This window comes from Amphiprion ocellaris, chromosome 5 (assembly GCF_022539595.1).
Source record: "Amphiprion ocellaris isolate individual 3 ecotype Okinawa chromosome 5, ASM2253959v1, whole genome shotgun sequence".
NCBI lineage: Eukaryota > Metazoa > Chordata > Actinopteri > Pomacentridae > Amphiprion > Amphiprion ocellaris.
The window spans coordinates 32,050,144-32,067,874 of NC_072770.1; the positions used below are offsets into that span (position 1 = coordinate 32,050,144).

Genomic DNA, 17,731 nt, shown 5'->3' on the forward strand with positions numbered 1-17,731 from the left:
TGTAATTTTCAAAAAATGAATAAAAATCTTCCAAAAGAATCCTAAAAATATCTAAAGTGATTCCATATATACCAGTAAAAGTTCTAATATTCTCTGTAAGCACATTCAGAAAAAAATCAACCAAAATCCAGCGAAATTTCGCTGGATTTTGTTTTTTTTCTGAATGTCCTCAAAGAAACATTTTTTTAGCATTTCTTTTTTTTTTGCACCAAAAATTTTTTTTAAAAATTCCCAAAAATGTTGAAAATGTAGAAGTTTTCACTGTGAAAATATTTTTTCCCCCCACATTTTCAAACTTATAAAAGAATTTTAAAAAATGATTTTTTTTGTTACGGTAAGTGATCACTAGTCATCTGGATAACAAACTGCAGATGTTTTAAGTCATTTGTGGAAAAGTCCCCCTAAGAATCATTTATTCATGCTGATTTTTACACTTATTTAGTTACAACTCAAATGGTAATGGGCTTAAACAATTAGTTACATTCTACATTTATTGGTCCCACCTCCTCTAATCAGAACATTTACTAGTTTCTCAATCCTTTATACTGAATATATTTAGATTTTGGTGTGTTTGCGCATGAAGCAAGCACGTTTTTCAAAAGCCTGAATACTGCAAAGCAAGAACCTAGTTAGAGCTGATACAGTTAGTCACCAACAAGTCTGATTATTAAACCACAACACTCTATTTAAAGCAAAAAACCAAAACATCTGCTAGTTTCAGGTTCTCACGTGTGCATATTTGTTTCGAATTTCAATTTAAATATGTATGGTCATCGCACAAGTCCAAGTCAAGTCACATGTCTGGGTAAAAAAACTTTCAAATCAGCTTCATGTCTTCTCTTAAAGTTCTTTCAAATGTGTTTATATTGATTTTTATTGACAAGAGACACAACTGATTAACCACTAACAAGTCTGAACACCGATTTAGCATTCAGGAAGTGATTTTTTTTCTCATTGGCAACCATGTCAAAAATATACTTCTGCTTTTCCAGTATGAACATTTGCGGTTTTCTTCACTGAAAATATTCTGATTTTGGGTGGCGTTGAGACTGTATGACCAAATAAGCATGTGATGGCTGTGCTTACACAAATCTTTTTACAATCCACAGACCAAATGATTCATTCATAAAGAAAACAATAATAATTCAGTCCTAGACCTGGCAGTGAACATCTGCTGGTGCAGTTTTTTTTTTTTTAACCTTTATTTATTGCTCTGGGAATTTATGACATCAAAACTAGAGGATTGTCTCACTGTAGTGACTTAAGCGTACAGCTCTGCCGTGAGTAAACAGTCCCTGATCCCTCACATATATCAACTGGCTGAAGTTGCATCACGGTCCTTTTACGGCCACTTTTTCATCCAGTGTCCTTCACCTATAAGTGCACAGAGTTAAGAGATAGCAGGTGCACGACACAAACATACAGGAATGTGAGAGAAAAGTGTTACCTTATGTGTCTTCTGTAAACACATCTCTGCGGAGTCAGCTGCAAAATTTCAGGCGAGGAAAGTGAGCACGACCGGTCTGGATGTTTTTGCAAGGAGTTCCCTCTAGTGGGGACAGTCGATGTTGCTCATCCAGCATGAATTTTGGGCCCAGAATCCAGACCATTACTCATGGTATTAATAAATTCATAAGGCTCCAACAGACACACTTTACAACATACTTCTTTATTGTACCATAGTACAATCTGACATACAGATTTTATACAGTATGGATCAATCCCTTGCTTGAGTTTCTCCATTCGTTTGAACTGCCTGTGCCATCCCTTGTCATTACGCAGTCTTTTCTACACCTTTGTTGAATGTAAAATCACTGTCACATAAAATAGAACAATCTGATACAATTCTTTACAATACAAAATAAATAAATCACTTTAAAACAAACTAATAATCAGGGAATGACGTTGTGTCTGATGGATGTTTGCCTTCATGAATCTGAATAAAATCAAATACAAAAGCCAGCTAAGGGTTGCTGCCTTTAATATTTGACAATAAAGGCAAATAAAGACTAACATAACTGAATACAAGCGGAAAGCCTTGACTGTATATAGACATAAGCATCATATAATTCATTACGTTCCATGTGTGACGTGAGTTTTTGCTATATTCAACACTACCAGAGCTCGACTGTCGGGATACATGCAGAACACACTGTATGTCAGCAAAATAAGAAAGTACACCTCGTCCCCACAAGCCCACACATATCAAGCATCTCTCACCACATGTCTGTATTTAACCACTGTTAGGTGAAACTGGTGCACATGACAAGGCTGAGAATGGCAAAAGGCAGATCTGTACATGGCTTTTGAAAGTAGGAAAATGAAGATGTGTTTTGTCCTTCACTTCTCAGACAGTCCATAAAGTCGGGTGCAGTTTTGACTCGTGTGTGTTGTTTGCATCTCCATTTCTTCTCTGTAACTTCAGCAAGGAATTCAAAAAGGCCTAGTGGATAAAGAAGTGGGGAGTAATCTCACTGATATTGTCTGTAGTCTCCAAAGGAAGGGGCAGACATAGAGGCAGGGGCAGGTTCCTCTGCGAACTGAGGCCCTGGAGAAAAGGAAAAAACAAAAAAACAATGAAATGAGTCAACCGTAGGTCTAAAAGAATAACTAAAGCATAAATACATTAATGCTAACTTAACTTCTAAGCAGATTTTGAGTATGCAGAGTAGGGCTGCAATCATTCATGGCGTAATATTCAGTCTATTTTAGCGTACAAAATATATTTTTTAAAATGCCAAACGGCATATTCAGATTGACCAGTCAAAAACATATTCAATTTGCTACAGAAAAGTAAACTCTGCAAAACTTCAGATTTTGTTTACATTTTACTATTACCTGTATTCATTTCTGAGAAGTGTTATAGATATTTTTGTCAATCAGCAAGATAATTCTGATATAATTAATGAAAAAAAGTATGCAGGTGAAAATCTAATTGATTTTAAAATGGATGAACTGATGTTAAAGTGCACCATCATTCCACTATCTAAAACACAAAGGCAGTGGAAGAGCTGCACAGTGCCATAAAAATTACAACTGATTGTAAAAATTTGAAAAAACATATCCTGTCTCATTGTGTAGTTCAGGTGGAAATGGAAATACAAAGCCATGTGAGAGAGAGGACATACGAAAATACTGATTTCTTGTATACTAACTGCAAGCACTCTTAACTATTACTGCACACATTACAGTTCTCTTCATATTTCTTTAGCAAATATATATTTTATTATACATATTTTATTATACATATTTTGTACCTGCTTTAAGCAAGCGAAACATTTATTTCATGTTTATTTTATTGTTGTAAAACACAACTGATGTTTTTCAATCTTTTTTCAATTGATTTTGTCTGTTGTCTTAATATATTTCTTTTCTTTAATTCATTCACAAAATCGGATTTTGGATGCAAATGATTTAGGTCTTTTTTTGGTGAGATGTGTTCATAGGTTCCTTTAACACAACACTGTATCAGTCCTCTAATGTAATACATTTTCTGTGTTTTATTACCTGAGCAAATACAGTTTATAAACTAGGATTTAATTAAAATGTGCTATCAAACTGGGACACATTATTGCTGCTGAACGGACCTTTAATGCAGCAGACACTGTGAGTTGTTATAGGAGGAAAAGCACAATAGCTAAACATAAATAGAACACTTCTATTAGAAAGGCCATTAATTCCACTTGTGCTTGTAAACTCAATGGTTAAACTGAATATACATGTTGGTCAAGCAGGACTTTTGTCACAGTTAACATATTAGATCTGGTATTTATAATTCATGTTACTATGTGCATGGTGACTGGATGCTATTTTAGTGCAAAGCATGCTAGCAGGTAGTGATGTGACTAATGACCCAACAGTCAACAAAGACAAACAGGTCAGGTGGATGACAACCAGAGGTGAAGCTGCTGTGCAGTCAGTATTCTTCATTACCACAGCAGACATCATCTTTCAAATAAGGAAGCATTTATGCCTGGATGGTTTACTTAGTTCTGAACCCAATGTGAAAAATAATGATTTTCACTCTCACTAACTGGCATACCACGTGTATACCCGCCTTCTGCTAAAATGTTTCTTTGTCCACAGGAGTTAACCCGACGAACATTATTTAATCAGTTTATATGAAGGAGGAAGATTTAAATATAGTAATTTATCACACTGTGTTCTTTTTCCATATAAAATCTTTGTCTTTGTCAGTTTACTCACCAGTTGGGAACTGTGAAGAGGCAAATCTAGTAATCAGGATTCCAGCGCCCTCTATCAATGCCAGCAGAATACCTCCCATGGCTGCAGACCCAAACATGGCAACCGGTCCATCTACAGAGGAACAGGGAAATTACACACAGTACGTTACTATCCGCATATCAAATAAGGTGTAAATTCAACAGTAAAAGCCAAGATGTTGAATGACTTATGTACTAATATAAGGGCACTTAAGTGCTGATTTTGTTGTGTTATCTTTGAAATAGACTGTAACTGGACTTGCACTAAAGTTTATAGAGGAGAGAAGCAGTTTGTTTGTTTATTTGTTTGCTGTTAGGTTTTTTGTTTGTTTTTGTGTTTTTGTTGTTGTTTTTTTAAAAGCAGCAAAACAGTTTGTATTCTATTTTATATACAATGTAAAGATGTTTCCATTGCTGTGAAAAACAAAATAAAAATATTGTGGAAAAAAAAAAGCCAAGATGTTACTGTATGCTAAACACCTTCCACTTCTTTTAACTATGTCTTCAAATATCGGATGTCGTACACTTATTCTTTCTAATTTAATCTCTGTCAGAGTTCCTGGTAATTACATGAAGTCACTAAAGTCCATTAGCAAAAAAGCTGTACGTTCTGTCACATTTGTCACTGCAATAAAATGAACAGATGAGTAATAAAAAAAAGACACCAATCATGCTTGTTCTGTGCTCACACAGTCCTGAGATGAGGAATGATTAGACAAAAAAGAAGAAACACCTATGTTGGTAATTGCTAGGCATTGTGAGGCCATTAAAAATGGATTAGAAAGAGTAAAAGTGAATTATGGAGCAAAGCCACAACACATCTCACAAACTCCACTTCCTCTAATTCACTGAAGGAAAATCTGAAAAAAATAGCTTTTCTGTGACAACTTTAAATGTTCTACAGTCAGCAGTGCCAGTCATGTCCACGTCCAGCTTGGCTGCTTTTACTAAAGTCACATTCTGGCTGTATAAAATGTATTTCTACAAAGTCCAACAGGTAACATTGGATGTTTTAAAACTGCATGGCTAAAACTGAATTTATATGATTTATACGTATATATTGAAATGTACCCTGCACCTTGCAACTGTGTCTTTTTGAAACTATTATAAGGACCCACGAAAGTCTGAAGGTTAAAAATCTTACACACAGGAGGTTGATGTGAAAATGGAATATATAATTCAAAAGAACTTCTGATTTTAAGCTGAAGCACTGTAATACATCTTCACCAAATTAAAACAAGAAGAAGCTGCACCAAAAGGCAGGTGAAAGCGCTCTTGAATTACAGATAACATCGAAATGTGACTAGCAAAGACTTAGAAGTAAGAAGCGTGTCAGTCTTAAAGGCCTTGTTCTCATTCACTTTGAATGGGGTGACGTCAGGGTATGTCGCACTGAATTGCTGGTCCATTGCTTCACTATGCTTGAGATGGAAAGTTGATGATGTTATTGAGCCAGCAAAGGCACTTTCCTAAACACAGCCATCATCAAGTGTTAATACAATGCATGTGTGAGCTCTGCCTATCTAATCAGAAACCTCAGCTGATGACTAGTCTTTAGGATGCATGCCGGTGGAGTTGCAATAAGTTGAGTTATACAGTGTACAATAGCAACAACATTTGCCATTTATATGAGGCATGCATCTGCTTTCTGTTCATTGTCATTTGGCAGCTTCCTCTGTGTTTACTCACTTCTTGCAGCGAGAATAGCTCCTGTCATGGCCCCACTAGTTATTGAGTTCCAGGGATCCTCCTTCCCTCTGACTTTTACTAAACCACAGTCAATCATGGAGAAGAGGCCTCCCCATACTGCGAAGCTACCTGCAACCCAAAAAAAAAAAGATTCACAGAAGTAAACAAACAGTTAAGACATGTTTTACACTTTGTTAGGCACTCACAAACTGTGGCATTTGAACTGGGACTGTTATCTCAATTAAAATTTGTCAACTAGGATTCGTGACTTTATTTCACATTACAAAGGATTTCCAATCGCACCATATTTTCACAGTAGAAAAAAGTATCAAAGCTTCAAAACAGTTTCTGTCTGTGCTTAAAGAAAGGGTTCCAAAGTAGTATATTTCTCCATGTTTTGACTGAATGATGACTGGTTGCAATATACTAATATGCATCATACAGACAACAGCAAAAAAGACTGAATAGCTTAGTTGATCAACTAAAAGTTAATTAACTTATCAACATCAGAATTATAAAACATTGTAAACAACATGATGCCAAGCTGATTTACAGCCCATCACAAGTGAAGAGACAATGATCTACCCAGCAGTTGTGCATTTTTTTCTTACCTCCAAGCTGTGGGGCTCGGGTTTTGATGGCAGTCAAGCTACCCCTCATTCTGTGGCTCATCCCCTACAAAAGAGACAAATGTAAACACAGATCAATGGAAATTCATTGTCAATAGAAACTTTTGTGATGAGGTCACTAATAAATCCTGGAGGTTTCAAAAGTGTACTAAACCAGAAAAACAGAAGTCTTCCAGTGTCATGTGTGTTAAAAAGCTATTTCTCAGTTTAAGCCAAACCCTGACGTCATATGCCAAATTGTCCTTGGGCAAGACATTGAACCTCTAGCTTAGTCCCTTGAACGGCTGCCCTGCCAGATAGCGCATGCTCTGTACAGGTGTCAAACCCGTCACATGCTGTATTTAGTATGATTTGTAGAAGGATGTCATAAATATTGTCTTCAGGCAGCAAAGTACATTCTTAAATCACGAGTGAACTTACTGAGGGTGCATTTCTGAAACCCTTTACTGCCTGAAATATTCCTCCTCCAATAGCTCCCATAGTGAAAGCTCCCCCACAGTCGTCCACAATCCTCCAGGGGCTGAAAGCAGATTACAGTAATTAGGAGAAGTTATTATCCCACACTGTCCATGGCATAAAGATACATGTGCCAATATAACAATATCTGAAAATTCTTTGTATATATAGATGATTTGGGAAACCACAGGCAATGGAAGAGGAACATGTACTGGCTTATTCTTGCTTAATATTATCAAATACAAATATATACAGGACATAGCAAATATATGCAAAGTCTTGTCTTCTATTTATGTTATGCTCAGCGTCCAGCGGAAGAGCTGAAGGATGCACAAAAATAATTATGGCAGATATTGCAATATGAGTCACAATGTTAGTGGGTATGATAGTTTTTGCACTTCTGCAGTCAACACCAAACACACTTGCTGTTTTACATGTGTAAAATATGATTTATTGGCCAGGCCATCTCTGTAGCACTACAATGCTATATTTACAGTGGTATGTTTCAACACCTTTCACGTTTATGAAATGGATCCTGCGGTTTGGATATTTCAGTTTTCCATATTGTGATTTCAAAAACATTTTTGATTAACTGTTCAGTCCTAGTTAGGCATAAGATGTATGTGCATTATATACATAAATTACAGGATTAAAAGCTTGTTTTTACAGTTCCCTTTCATTTCGACAATAAGATCATGAAACACAATATGACCAAATCAACATGATACTGCATATTTCCATCACCTAACTTTCAAGATATCTAATATTACTATTTACTTAAAAAGGCAAGTCCACTATCACACAGTTTGGAAATGTAAATCTATTATCACAACACTGTTTCTGACTATAAATGTGTCTGGTCGGGAGAAGTTACTGCATAGGAGCACATACTGAACTGCTTAAAACTAAATAAATAGAAGAACAATTGTATTTTTATCTGATTTTCACAAGTTCCTGGTTCAAAAAGAGTAGATTTCTGAACTTCCCTTTAATCATCTGCTTGATATTACACTATGTAACATCTGGACAGGTAATAAGTAAACCTGCGCGTGAAACTACGGGCAAAATAAATTACCATAACTCCTCATTTACACTATAGTCACAGTTACTACAGTCTGCTTCAGTTTCCCGATAAACTGGACTTGTTTCGAAGTATCCTTCTCCTGTTGTTGTGAACTCCTCAGGCTGTCCCAACAGATAGCACACAGGTTGCTAATCCAGCTAGCTTACCAATGTGCTAAAGCAACATCACGGGCAGACTGACTTAACTTCTCCCGACCAGATACAACTGTCATACGGGCGCATAGCATTCACTACAGATCGTCTATAACTTTGTAGAAACTCAGACAATGGCGTAAGTAAACTGAATGTGCCACATGTGGGCGAGGAAGCCGACAAGGTCACTAACAACGTGATTTAGCCGTTCGGGTCTGATGCTAACACGCAGTTCCAATGCAATCCTACGTATAGTTAGCATATCTGCTAACCTAAGTCAGCTAGCCGGATTTCAGGTGTTTAGGATCATGCCGCGTGTTGTAACATAACAAAATACCAACACACACTTCACACCGAAGTTACTTAAAATGAGTCACAGACAGGACATATTGAAATACTGCTAAAAATGGATATTTTGTTTTATTTTTAGGACTCACCATGGTTCTCTGGCATATTCCTCCATTTTGTTCTTTCGCTGTTCCCACTGACGTAACGCTTCAAGATCACCTGACGTAACAACGCAACGCGCCGCCTTAAAGGAGCATTTCGTGTGTTTTTCAAGAAGCTCCACGTAAAAGATCCATTTTAGCGCGCTATATCATGAGAACCTGTCTTTTCAGAGGACAATACTTTACGATGAAACAGCTTTTTATTTTGTTTTGCGGTAAGTGATGTGAGTTTACAATATTTTTGGAACACCGCGGCCTCCGTACTCCCCACCAGTAGTTTATTAACAAACATTAACAAACAAATGTCAGTGAAGTGGACAAGGGTCAGAGATTAGAAGTGGGCAGGGGTCAGAGATTAAAACAACCGAACGGGTATCATAGAGCATTTTCAAGGCATGAAAGACACTTTTACTTGTCACAGTACGGACGCCTTAGGTTAAATATTTAAAATGTCGTTTTATTCCATTTTTAAATATACAAATAAATTATTTGAATGAAACAAATAAAGATGGATATGAAATAAATCCTGGTAAATAAATTAGATAATAAATAAATAAATAGTAGGATATTTTTCTAAATATTACTTTTACTAACTTTATAATGCTACATTTAATATCCATTATTATTCCTTTCATATAAACTTAAAAGGAATGTTCATTTATTAATTTAATAAAACTGCTTTACACAGAAGTAGTGATGGCTAATTTCCATTAACCAAAAGTCCCACAAGTATTGATTAGTTTTCAGCTAGTACTTTAATGGCCGACTATTTTGACTTTCCACTTTTTTTCCAGATTCTCAAAATATAATATTCCCTGGTGTTTTTCTCCTCTGTGACAGTAAAATAAATATCCTTGGTTCAAAATAAACCATTCGAAGGCTAACTGGGAGGAGACCCAGAACTCGCTGGCGGTATTACATTTCTCATCTGGCCATGGTCCCCAGAAGGAGCTGGAAAGCATTGCTGGCAGATGGATAAAAATAGATGAAAACAATACATTTAAAAGCATCATGTTGGGCTTTTGAAACACTGATGAAATTTCAAAAATAATTACATTTTGTAGACCAAACAATTAATCAGTTAATCCAGAAAAAAAGCAAATTGATTAATCAAAACTGAAAAAAATCATTTTTTTGTAGCCCTAACATGGAAATTAACCTGTGTGTCAAAGAAGGCATGCTTTCACAATTAAATATAAAGTTGGTCTTCCTATATTAGATCTACCAGGCAAGCAATCACTTTTCGAAGTCAGAGGAAAGGAAGAAAACGAGTAGGATTTAAGACTTGATATCATACTTGAGATATCCGCTGGTTTGGCCTCCATGATACTTTGCAGAAGGCTGTTCCAGATCTGGGGAGCAACAGCAGCGAAATAACAAAGATTGGGTGATAACATCAACATCAGTTGTGCCAGAATCTGTGATGGAGATAGCCAGACTGTACGATGGGTTTACAGTTTGTAAAACATCCTTTGGGGTAAGAAAAAAGAAAAAAAAATGGAAGAAAAACAGGTAGCATATTCATGAAATTCTTTTGAAAGTCCTGGACAAAAAGCATAAATGTTCCAAGTAAGAAAAAGGCCCACTGTTGTTGTATTATTTGATTTTATTCATTCCTTCTATATTCATCTATTTTGTTTGTTTATTTGGTTGGTTGCTTTTGGAAGGAGTGGTTGATGAGTGCTATATTATTTAAAGGCACATATTTGTCTGCTTTAGGCTTCAACCAGTTATTTCTGACTTGACTCCCTGTACAAAACTGTGGAATCGATATATACAAAAATAGTTTGTGAACAAAGAAGCAACTGAACAAGACTGATCAAATAGCAGTTAGTTTGTCATCAAAACCCAGTCTCAAAGTTTGGCATTTGGTTTGCTGTACTGTGGTTAACTGTGAATTTATTTGGCAAAAGTAAAATATCATTTTACAGGTAAAGATGCAGCTTTATTTCCTGATTGTGGTTCAAAATCATATCAGCTCCTTATGTGCTGTCTGTTCTCAGATCATTTCTTCTGAATCAGACTGCCACAAAGCAAACCTGGTTTCATGTCCTATTCGAGGAAAGGGTAGTGATGACACGCTAAATAATCCAGCCATGCAACCAAGGGCAGCGAGCCATAAGACACATTTAAAACTATGTTAAACTTTGTCAACCAAGTTCTTTCCTGCAAACAAACGATGACCGTGTTCTCCTGAGAGCCCCACTGTTGGCACCAAATAACCAGTAATTTCAATATTTTCATTCCTTCCCCTCTTTTTCCTCCATCTGAGATCAGTGCCGTTGGTCAGAAGAGCAGCTACAGCTGAGAGAAAGACGGCTGGCCTGCAGCCCATTATTAGGAAGGAGAAAGGAATGACTTGCAAGAGCAAGCCTTCATTTAGAAATGACCAAATATAGGCATTTCATGGATGCAGAGACTGAGGCAAGGCTATGGTGAGATAAACTGACCTGCTGCTGCTCTCCTCTTTTTCTCTGAACACTCAGGATGATGGCCACCTTTCCAGCTGATGGGTAGATGCTGGAAAGCTTCCAGTGATTCCATGCAGCTTTAAACATGTAATGTAAAGAGCAACAGATACTGGAAAAGTTATTCATCGCCTGCTGTGGGAAGACAGTAATGGATGATGGTGAATTGTTAAAATTAATTCAACTACCTTCCAAACATGTTTAAAATGCTATTCTACGTAGAACAATTTGTGACCGACATGTTTTTCTTCTAAAAAATGTTCATGTACCTCCAAAAATTCTTCAAATTAAATCTAGTCCCTGTTGTAGAATCAGAAATCTGGTAATATGGAAATATTGTTCATTTGAAAAGTTAAACTACGAGTTGCACACTGAACCACAGCTGGCCTCCAAACTAGTTGTGATGTCACAGTTTAACTTGCAGGTACACGTGTTAAACTCAGATTTAAGGAACGTCTAAAAATGAAAACATCCCTCTATACTGTCACACTCTGAAATACATTTGGCACAGTAACAATAGGCAAATACATTTTGGGATTTTAAGTAAGTCAGGTGGCAGGATTTACACACAGCACTGCAAGTCCTTAAAATATAATTTATAGTTCAGGTTGGTTGTTGGCTATGGATACATATCTATATATGGCTCTGTAACTATTATGTTTTCCTAGCAACAACTACATCTGGAGAGGAATGTACACAGTGGAAATACCTCAGTATATTATTCACAGTGTGCGATTCCATATAGACCATAAACCAGCAGAAATTAATGGCAGGCCGATGGATTAACACACACATAACCTGATTTAATTTACTGAAAAAAAACTGAAAAACCAGCTGTGTTTTTTTTTTTGCCTACACTGCACCCATTCCCCTTTTGCTATCAACCAGACATAACATTGCACATGCAAACATATCAGAATCTTTTATTGAAGACATACAGGCTCCGTAAGAAAGACATGTGTAACAAGACGTGTGTCCTTCATTGCACCACTCTGATTTTTGTTTATCACAATGAATTTCCTTTAGAAATGACATTCACTTAAAAGTATGGCAGTAATCAACCAGAGGGTTGCTTTAGGCCTGGTTTCCAACACCCCCCCCCCTCACGGTTAAGACATGTAGCTGAATTACATAGAAGTTAAGTAAAATGTTCAAACACCCAGGCTAGAACGATTCTGTACAAAACACAACATCAGATACTGAAGGACAGCCATTTGCACTTCCTGATAAAAATGCATTATGTAATTATTTCCATGCTAAAAATCCTTCGTCACGCACCAGGATTCCACTGGGCTGCTTTCCAAACCTGCCTGAGATGTCTTGAGATTTGACAATGAGACGCACAATCAAAGACCAACTTGACCTTTTTTTTTTTGTCTTACCCAGATTTTCTTAAGTCAGGCCGCCATGTTAGTTAATTCCCTGATATTTCTGCCATTTCAGAATTCCCAGTTTGAACAGAATTACAAATGACACGTATAAGGTGGATTCCCTCTCCACAAATAAATAAATGGTCAAATTAATGTTCACTATATCAATGATAGACTTTTGTATATAAGAAGTTTATAAAGAGTTATTTGAATCTCTCATTAAGCACTCTTCCACCATGCTCACATTCAGATGCATATACAAGCCAACATGTTATATGATCGGCTTTATATTATCTAGTGCAAATAACCAGCAAAGCGTCAATATGAGCGTAAGACAAACAGCCACTAACTCAAGGCGCTCTCTCTTATAGAGAGCCCTGCATCACTCATTCTCCACAGAGTCCTTTTGGTCCAGTGTTTGAGGGGAGAACTCATAGTGAGGGCTAGTCATCCAACCATCTCATGTTTCACGTTCTCCATCTGTCCCACAGCACAGCTCTCCAGCAGGCCGTGGGAGTGTAGAGTTTATCTCGTAGAAAACCTGAACCTGGTGAGATGTCTGTTCTCCCTCGCTCTTCTTTGTCACTTTATATTCCAACAGGAAATATTACTGCAGCCACTTCGGCACCGGCACCTGCGGAGAAAAACAGGTAAGTATTTATTTGAATGCAGTGCAACCGAGCAAAGCTCTTCATAAACTTCTTCTAACATACCTTCTTCAGTTGTTTAATATTGCTTCCTCTGATCGAGGCCAGCAGTTGGTCCCTTGAGTTCTTACTGCCGCCTGAGCGGTCGCCGTCCAGCGTAGGGGGTGGAGGAGGTGGAGGCCCACCGCCAGGAGGAGGTGGAGGTGGTGGTGGACCCCCAGCTCCTCTTCTGGGAGTCAGCTTTGGTGAAGGCATGGGTGAAGGAATGGGAGAAGGTTTAGGGGAAGCCTTGGGTGAGTTCCTCAGAGATCCTCCACCTCCAGGTTTGGGCACGTCCAGTGTCCCCTTCTTCTCCCCGTTGGCCTGGGCCTGCTTCTGCTCCTGCAGGCGCTTCTGCCTCTGTCTGTCCATGTTGCGACTCAGTATGTTCGTTGTGGTCATCCTGGGTCCTGCTAACTCAAAGTGGTAGCCCAGTTTGAGCAGGGTGGTGTTTTCTTTCAGGATCTTGGTCATCTCCATCTCAGTCTTCCCTCCGCAGATGTGGCGCTGGTTTTGGAATCGGAGCTCGGTCAGCGTGGCGTTGTGCTGCAGCGCCTGGATAAGAGACAGGATGCCCTTGCCAGTGAGATGGTTGGAGTCCAGGTTGATGCTGGTGATTGTCTTGTTGCTCCGTAGCGTGCCGGCGATGGCGTAAGCTACGTGGTCATCGGCACGGCAGTTGGCCAGCGCAACCGCCTTAATGTGGGTGTTGTTGTGCAAAGCCTCTGCGAACTCGATGAGTGTTTTGGTCTTGATGACCTCTGAGTTGTTGACATTGAGCTCAGTGAGGGTGGGGTCGTTGCTTCGAACCTGCTGCATCAGCTCATCAAACATGCTCGAGTCTTCGTCCTCTTCCGTTTGCTCCTTCGCCTTGCTTTTGGGGCTGTTTTTGGCCACGCAGTTTCCAAGCTTCTCAGTTTCCCCAGCGTTTTTAACTTTCCTCTCTTCCTCTTTTTCCATTTTCTCCTCGGCTTTCTTCTCATTGCCTACCTTCTTATCTTTCTCTTTCACATGGTCACTGTGGTTCACCAGCTCCTCTCTATCTGTTCTCTTCTCTGCCTTGTCATGTTTCACCTGCACCTCGCCCTTCTCGGATGGTTGTCGCTCGAGTTTGTTTTTGTCTTCAGCTTTTTTCTCCTCTGCTTTAGGCTTCTTCTCCTCTGATTTACACTCTTGAGCCTGGCTTTCTGATGCCTTGCTCTGCTTCTCAAGCATTTTAGAGACCAGCCCTTGCGTCCTGATACCCTCAGATTTTCTCTCCCTTTCCTTGCCCGCATCCTTCTCGCTTTTTTCTCTTAGCTTTGAGATTATGTCTTTGGTTTTGCTGTCGTCTCTTTTCCTGCAGTCGTCTTTCCTTTCCTTCTCTTTGCTGTCATCTTTTTTTTCTTGCAACTTGGAGATCATATCCTTCGTTTTGCTCCCAGTACTCTCTCTGTTTTCTCTTCTGTCTCTTAACCTGTTGTCGTCACATTTCTCTTTTTCATTGGTCTCGCTCTCCTTGCTCTCCTGCCTCCAGTTTCTACTCGATCTCCAACTTCGCTCCTCTTTCGAACTTTCAGGGCCTTTGCTGTTTCTGTCTTCCACCTTGATATCGCTTTCACTTGAGACACCAGCTTGTTTTTGCGATCCTACTTTAATGTCGTCGTTCCCCTCCTGGCTGAGGCCCATCTTCCTCAGGTATTCCTGCTTCCGGCTCTGTTTCTTTGGCTCAACCTGCAGAACAACAAATATGAGAGAATGTGACATGGAGAGAGTAAACACACAAATATGACAACACCACAAACATACAACTACAAGGATTAATCGAAAGTGTTTTGCATCTGTACAGAATTAGTACACAGTTTACATGTCAGAAGCTGCTCCTACTGACACACAGTCTATGCTGAATGACATGTATGGTGTAATACAGTATGTATGACATCTAATTGTACAAATACTTGAGCATATACTGTATTTCCTCACTGTATATCAGCTCCTCGTCCATCTGCTCACTGTAAACACACACATCCTCTGTGACACAATATGGCATGTGTGTTTACAGTCAGCAAAAGGACAAGGAACCGTCTTTTAAAGCGCAGGGATACATTTGCAGCGAGTAGTTTGCTAAGTGTTTGATTTGTGAGCCTCCATCTGTTTTGCTGTGTGAGGCCATGGCCCTGGCAGATGTATCCTTAAAAGGCAGTGAGCGTAGGAGCAATCAACCAAGGAATTCCATCAGGCCTGGATTAAGAAGCTCGGCAGGCCCGCTGCTCCATCCACTGGAGTGCCTCTCTTTTAAACACACAAACTTCTTGAAATTTTACTCCCCAACATTCAAACTAGAAGAGCTTTCTATTTCTATTGGCAACATAACCTTCATAGCATATCACAGGAATAACAGAGATGCCTGCGTATGTTTTTGTGAGTGTTTCTGCTCGTGAAAAGATGATTAAGGATGTGAGAAAGCCTCAGAGGGTAAAACAATGTTTTTCCTGGAACAGAAGCCAACTCTGGGGACCACTATTTTTGAACTGACGGACTCAGGGTGCATGAAGTTCAGTGGCTTCAAGCGAAATTTAAAAAAATAGCACATAAAAGCTGTGATTAGAATAGCCTGGAACAGTGGATTTTATGTAACACATTAATCTATCAGTCACATATATATTTTTTCAAAGTCATCTTACCGCAGCTCAAATCTGAGCTCAAAACTGATGGAAGAAGCTCAATTATAAAGACAGGAAGAGAGTCATGTGTCTTAAAAACATGCAAATTAAAGTGCTTTTTGTGTCCTCACTAACCTCAAATGACTGTTCCCTCTGACTGAGCCTCCCTTTGGCATCACTTCGCGTTGTCGCGTCCCGGACATTGTTGCTGATGGGCGGCTGGCCGGGTTGACTGTCCCCTTGGAAGATGATCTTCCCGTCTTCTGGGTTGAGGTCTGGCACCTTCATCATGTCCTTCTCCAGCTCCTCCACCTCCTCGGGGGACAGAGTTGACAGCAGGTTGTCCAGGTCTGGGTCCTCGCTGACCTGGCGGCCCGTACGGGTCAGGCCTCTCACCTTTCGCCTGGACATGATTGCCTAAAAAACTTGCTACGCCCGTGGAGAAGAACAGTGAAAGTTGGCTTCTTTGGAGGCGGTGATGGTGTTGGCAAGTAAATCCTTTTGTTTTCAGTCAGGATATTGTGTGATTTCTCTGCTGAGGTGAGAAGCCGAGTATTCCTGTGGGCCGAAGCTGATGTCCTGCTGTCCTGTCGCGCCCCACTCACCAAAAAGCCACCAGAGGCATCAATCCCAGTGCAAAGAGGCTGCACTCACAGTCTTGCAGCGAGGGGTACCAGTGACGAACTGCAAAAGACTCGCATCATCAAAGTGGACTGTGAGGCTGGGACATTCTTCGAAATCCTGTGAAAGTGCATGTCCATATTTAGTTCAGGGTACACACTCCTTTAAAGGTAATGGGAAGGGCTGAAGTTTACAGAGATGCCAGAGCAGACTTACACAGACTTCCTATTACACAGTTTGTGTTTATATTGGAGACCAGTTTCTGGTAGTTTATTTAGGTACTTTTCACTTTACAATATCTGGCAGCGACAAATGTCAGTATTTTATTTGTAAATGTTGTTTGGTTTTCTAACAAAAAAGCATATTCACAACATTTTGGAGGGAAGCACTTAAAAACTAGTCAGGCAACGAGGTAAGAAGAAGATGAATTTTACGGTGATTGTATCCTACTGTTTGTAACCAGATTTTAAAAGAGCATAAATCACTCCAAGAAAGCTTTAAAAATTAGTAAGATTTGAGAAGAATATACATGAATAACGTATACAGGAATCATGTAAAGTCATTGTGTTTTGGATAAAAGGCTGAATTTATGGAACAATTACAGTGAAGAATTGAAAATTTAAACAACTGAAAAGAGGAATAAAAAAATATATAGTCAGGAGAACATGTTAGCACAGGTATAGTAGGGATAGAGTGATTTGTTATGTTATTTTTGCTGTCAAATAAGTTGTGTTTTGTATAAAGCAAAGCATCAAAAAGGTCAGCTGACACCTTTGTGCTATGTTGCATTGTTTTTTATTGTAATGTTTTGAGTGTTTTTTTGATCAGAAACTGTATATGCTATAATTTAGAATTAAAAATAGAGATTCATGGTGATTTTTAATATTAAAAAGAAGAAATAAAATGCACAAAGGGTATTAAAAAATGTAATTACATGTTTAATGTACCTCATGGTAGTGTATACTCATGCAGTGTGTAAGCTGCCTGTGCAGTTTTTCAGTATAATGTAAAATGTGACTTTTATACAATGCAAAATATGTTCTTTATATGCTGCTTTTGTGTAACAACAGTGAAATTAATCACATTTTGGTAAACATCTGATGACATTACACTTAGTTTGGAGGTTAACATGGACATCTAGTGGCCAAAATCATTAATTCCTCGTCATAAATTCAGACTGACCTTGTGTTTTACTCAGTTATATAATTAGATTTCTTGGACTCAAAGCCCGTCAAACATAAATAGACACTGGAGACAATTGTATTTTACATTCCAAAGTTAAA

The 17,731-nt window shown here is 38.7% G+C and overlaps 2 protein-coding genes across 2 annotated transcripts; both read right to left on the bottom strand.

Annotated features, from left to right (window-relative positions):
- Positions 1 to 1,650: 1,650 nt before the first annotated feature.
- On the bottom strand, positions 1,651 to 8,713 carry timm17a (translocase of inner mitochondrial membrane 17 homolog A (yeast)). Its single transcript, XM_023294465.3, has 6 exons — positions 8,650 to 8,713; positions 6,962 to 7,061; positions 6,524 to 6,587; positions 5,913 to 6,041; positions 4,207 to 4,317; positions 1,651 to 2,548 (listed from the first exon to the last, which is right to left on the bottom strand). The coding sequence occupies exons 1-6, from the start codon at positions 8,673 to 8,675 to the stop codon at positions 2,472 to 2,474; spliced, it is 507 nt and encodes a 168-aa protein (XP_023150233.1). The 5' UTR covers positions 8,676 to 8,713; the 3' UTR covers positions 1,651 to 2,471.
- A 3,319-nt stretch (positions 8,714 to 12,032) lies between these two features.
- On the bottom strand, positions 12,033 to 16,528 carry lmod1b (leiomodin 1b (smooth muscle)). The gene is made up of 3 exons (XM_023294464.3): positions 15,963 to 16,528; positions 13,213 to 14,898; positions 12,033 to 13,133 (listed from the first exon to the last, which is right to left on the bottom strand). Exons 1-3 carry the CDS (start codon positions 16,236 to 16,238, stop codon positions 13,107 to 13,109), a joined length of 1,989 nt encoding a protein of 662 aa, XP_023150232.1. The 5' UTR covers positions 16,239 to 16,528; the 3' UTR covers positions 12,033 to 13,106.
- Between the last annotated feature and the right edge of the window lie 1,203 nt (positions 16,529 to 17,731).

What these genes read in the sequence shown, in the direction of transcription:
- lmod1b (XM_023294464.3), bottom strand. Translation starts at nt 16,238, where the DNA reads ATGTCCAGGCGAAAGGTGAGAGGCCTGACCCGTACGGGCCGCCAGGTC. An exon ending in AGAGGGAACAGTCATTTGAG is followed by an intron (nt 14,899 to 15,962) that starts GTTAGTGAGGAC and finishes GTTGTTCTGCAG; the next exon opens with GTTGAGCCAAAGAAACAGAG. An exon ending in ATATTAAACAACTGAAGAAG is followed by an intron (nt 13,134 to 13,212) that starts GTATGTTAGAAG and finishes TTTTCTCCGCAG; the next exon opens with GTGCCGGTGCCGAAGTGGCT.
- timm17a (XM_023294465.3), bottom strand. Translation starts at nt 8,675, where the DNA reads ATGGAGGAATATGCCAGAGAACCATG. An exon ending in CCGAGCCCCACAGCTTGGAG is followed by an intron (nt 6,042 to 6,523) that starts GTAAGAAAAAAA and finishes TTTGGGTTGCAG; the next exon opens with GTAGCTTCGCAGTATGGGGA. An exon ending in AGCTATTCTCGCTGCAAGAA is followed by an intron (nt 4,318 to 5,912) that starts GTGAGTAAACAC and finishes GTTCCTCTGTAG; the next exon opens with ATGGACCGGTTGCCATGTTT.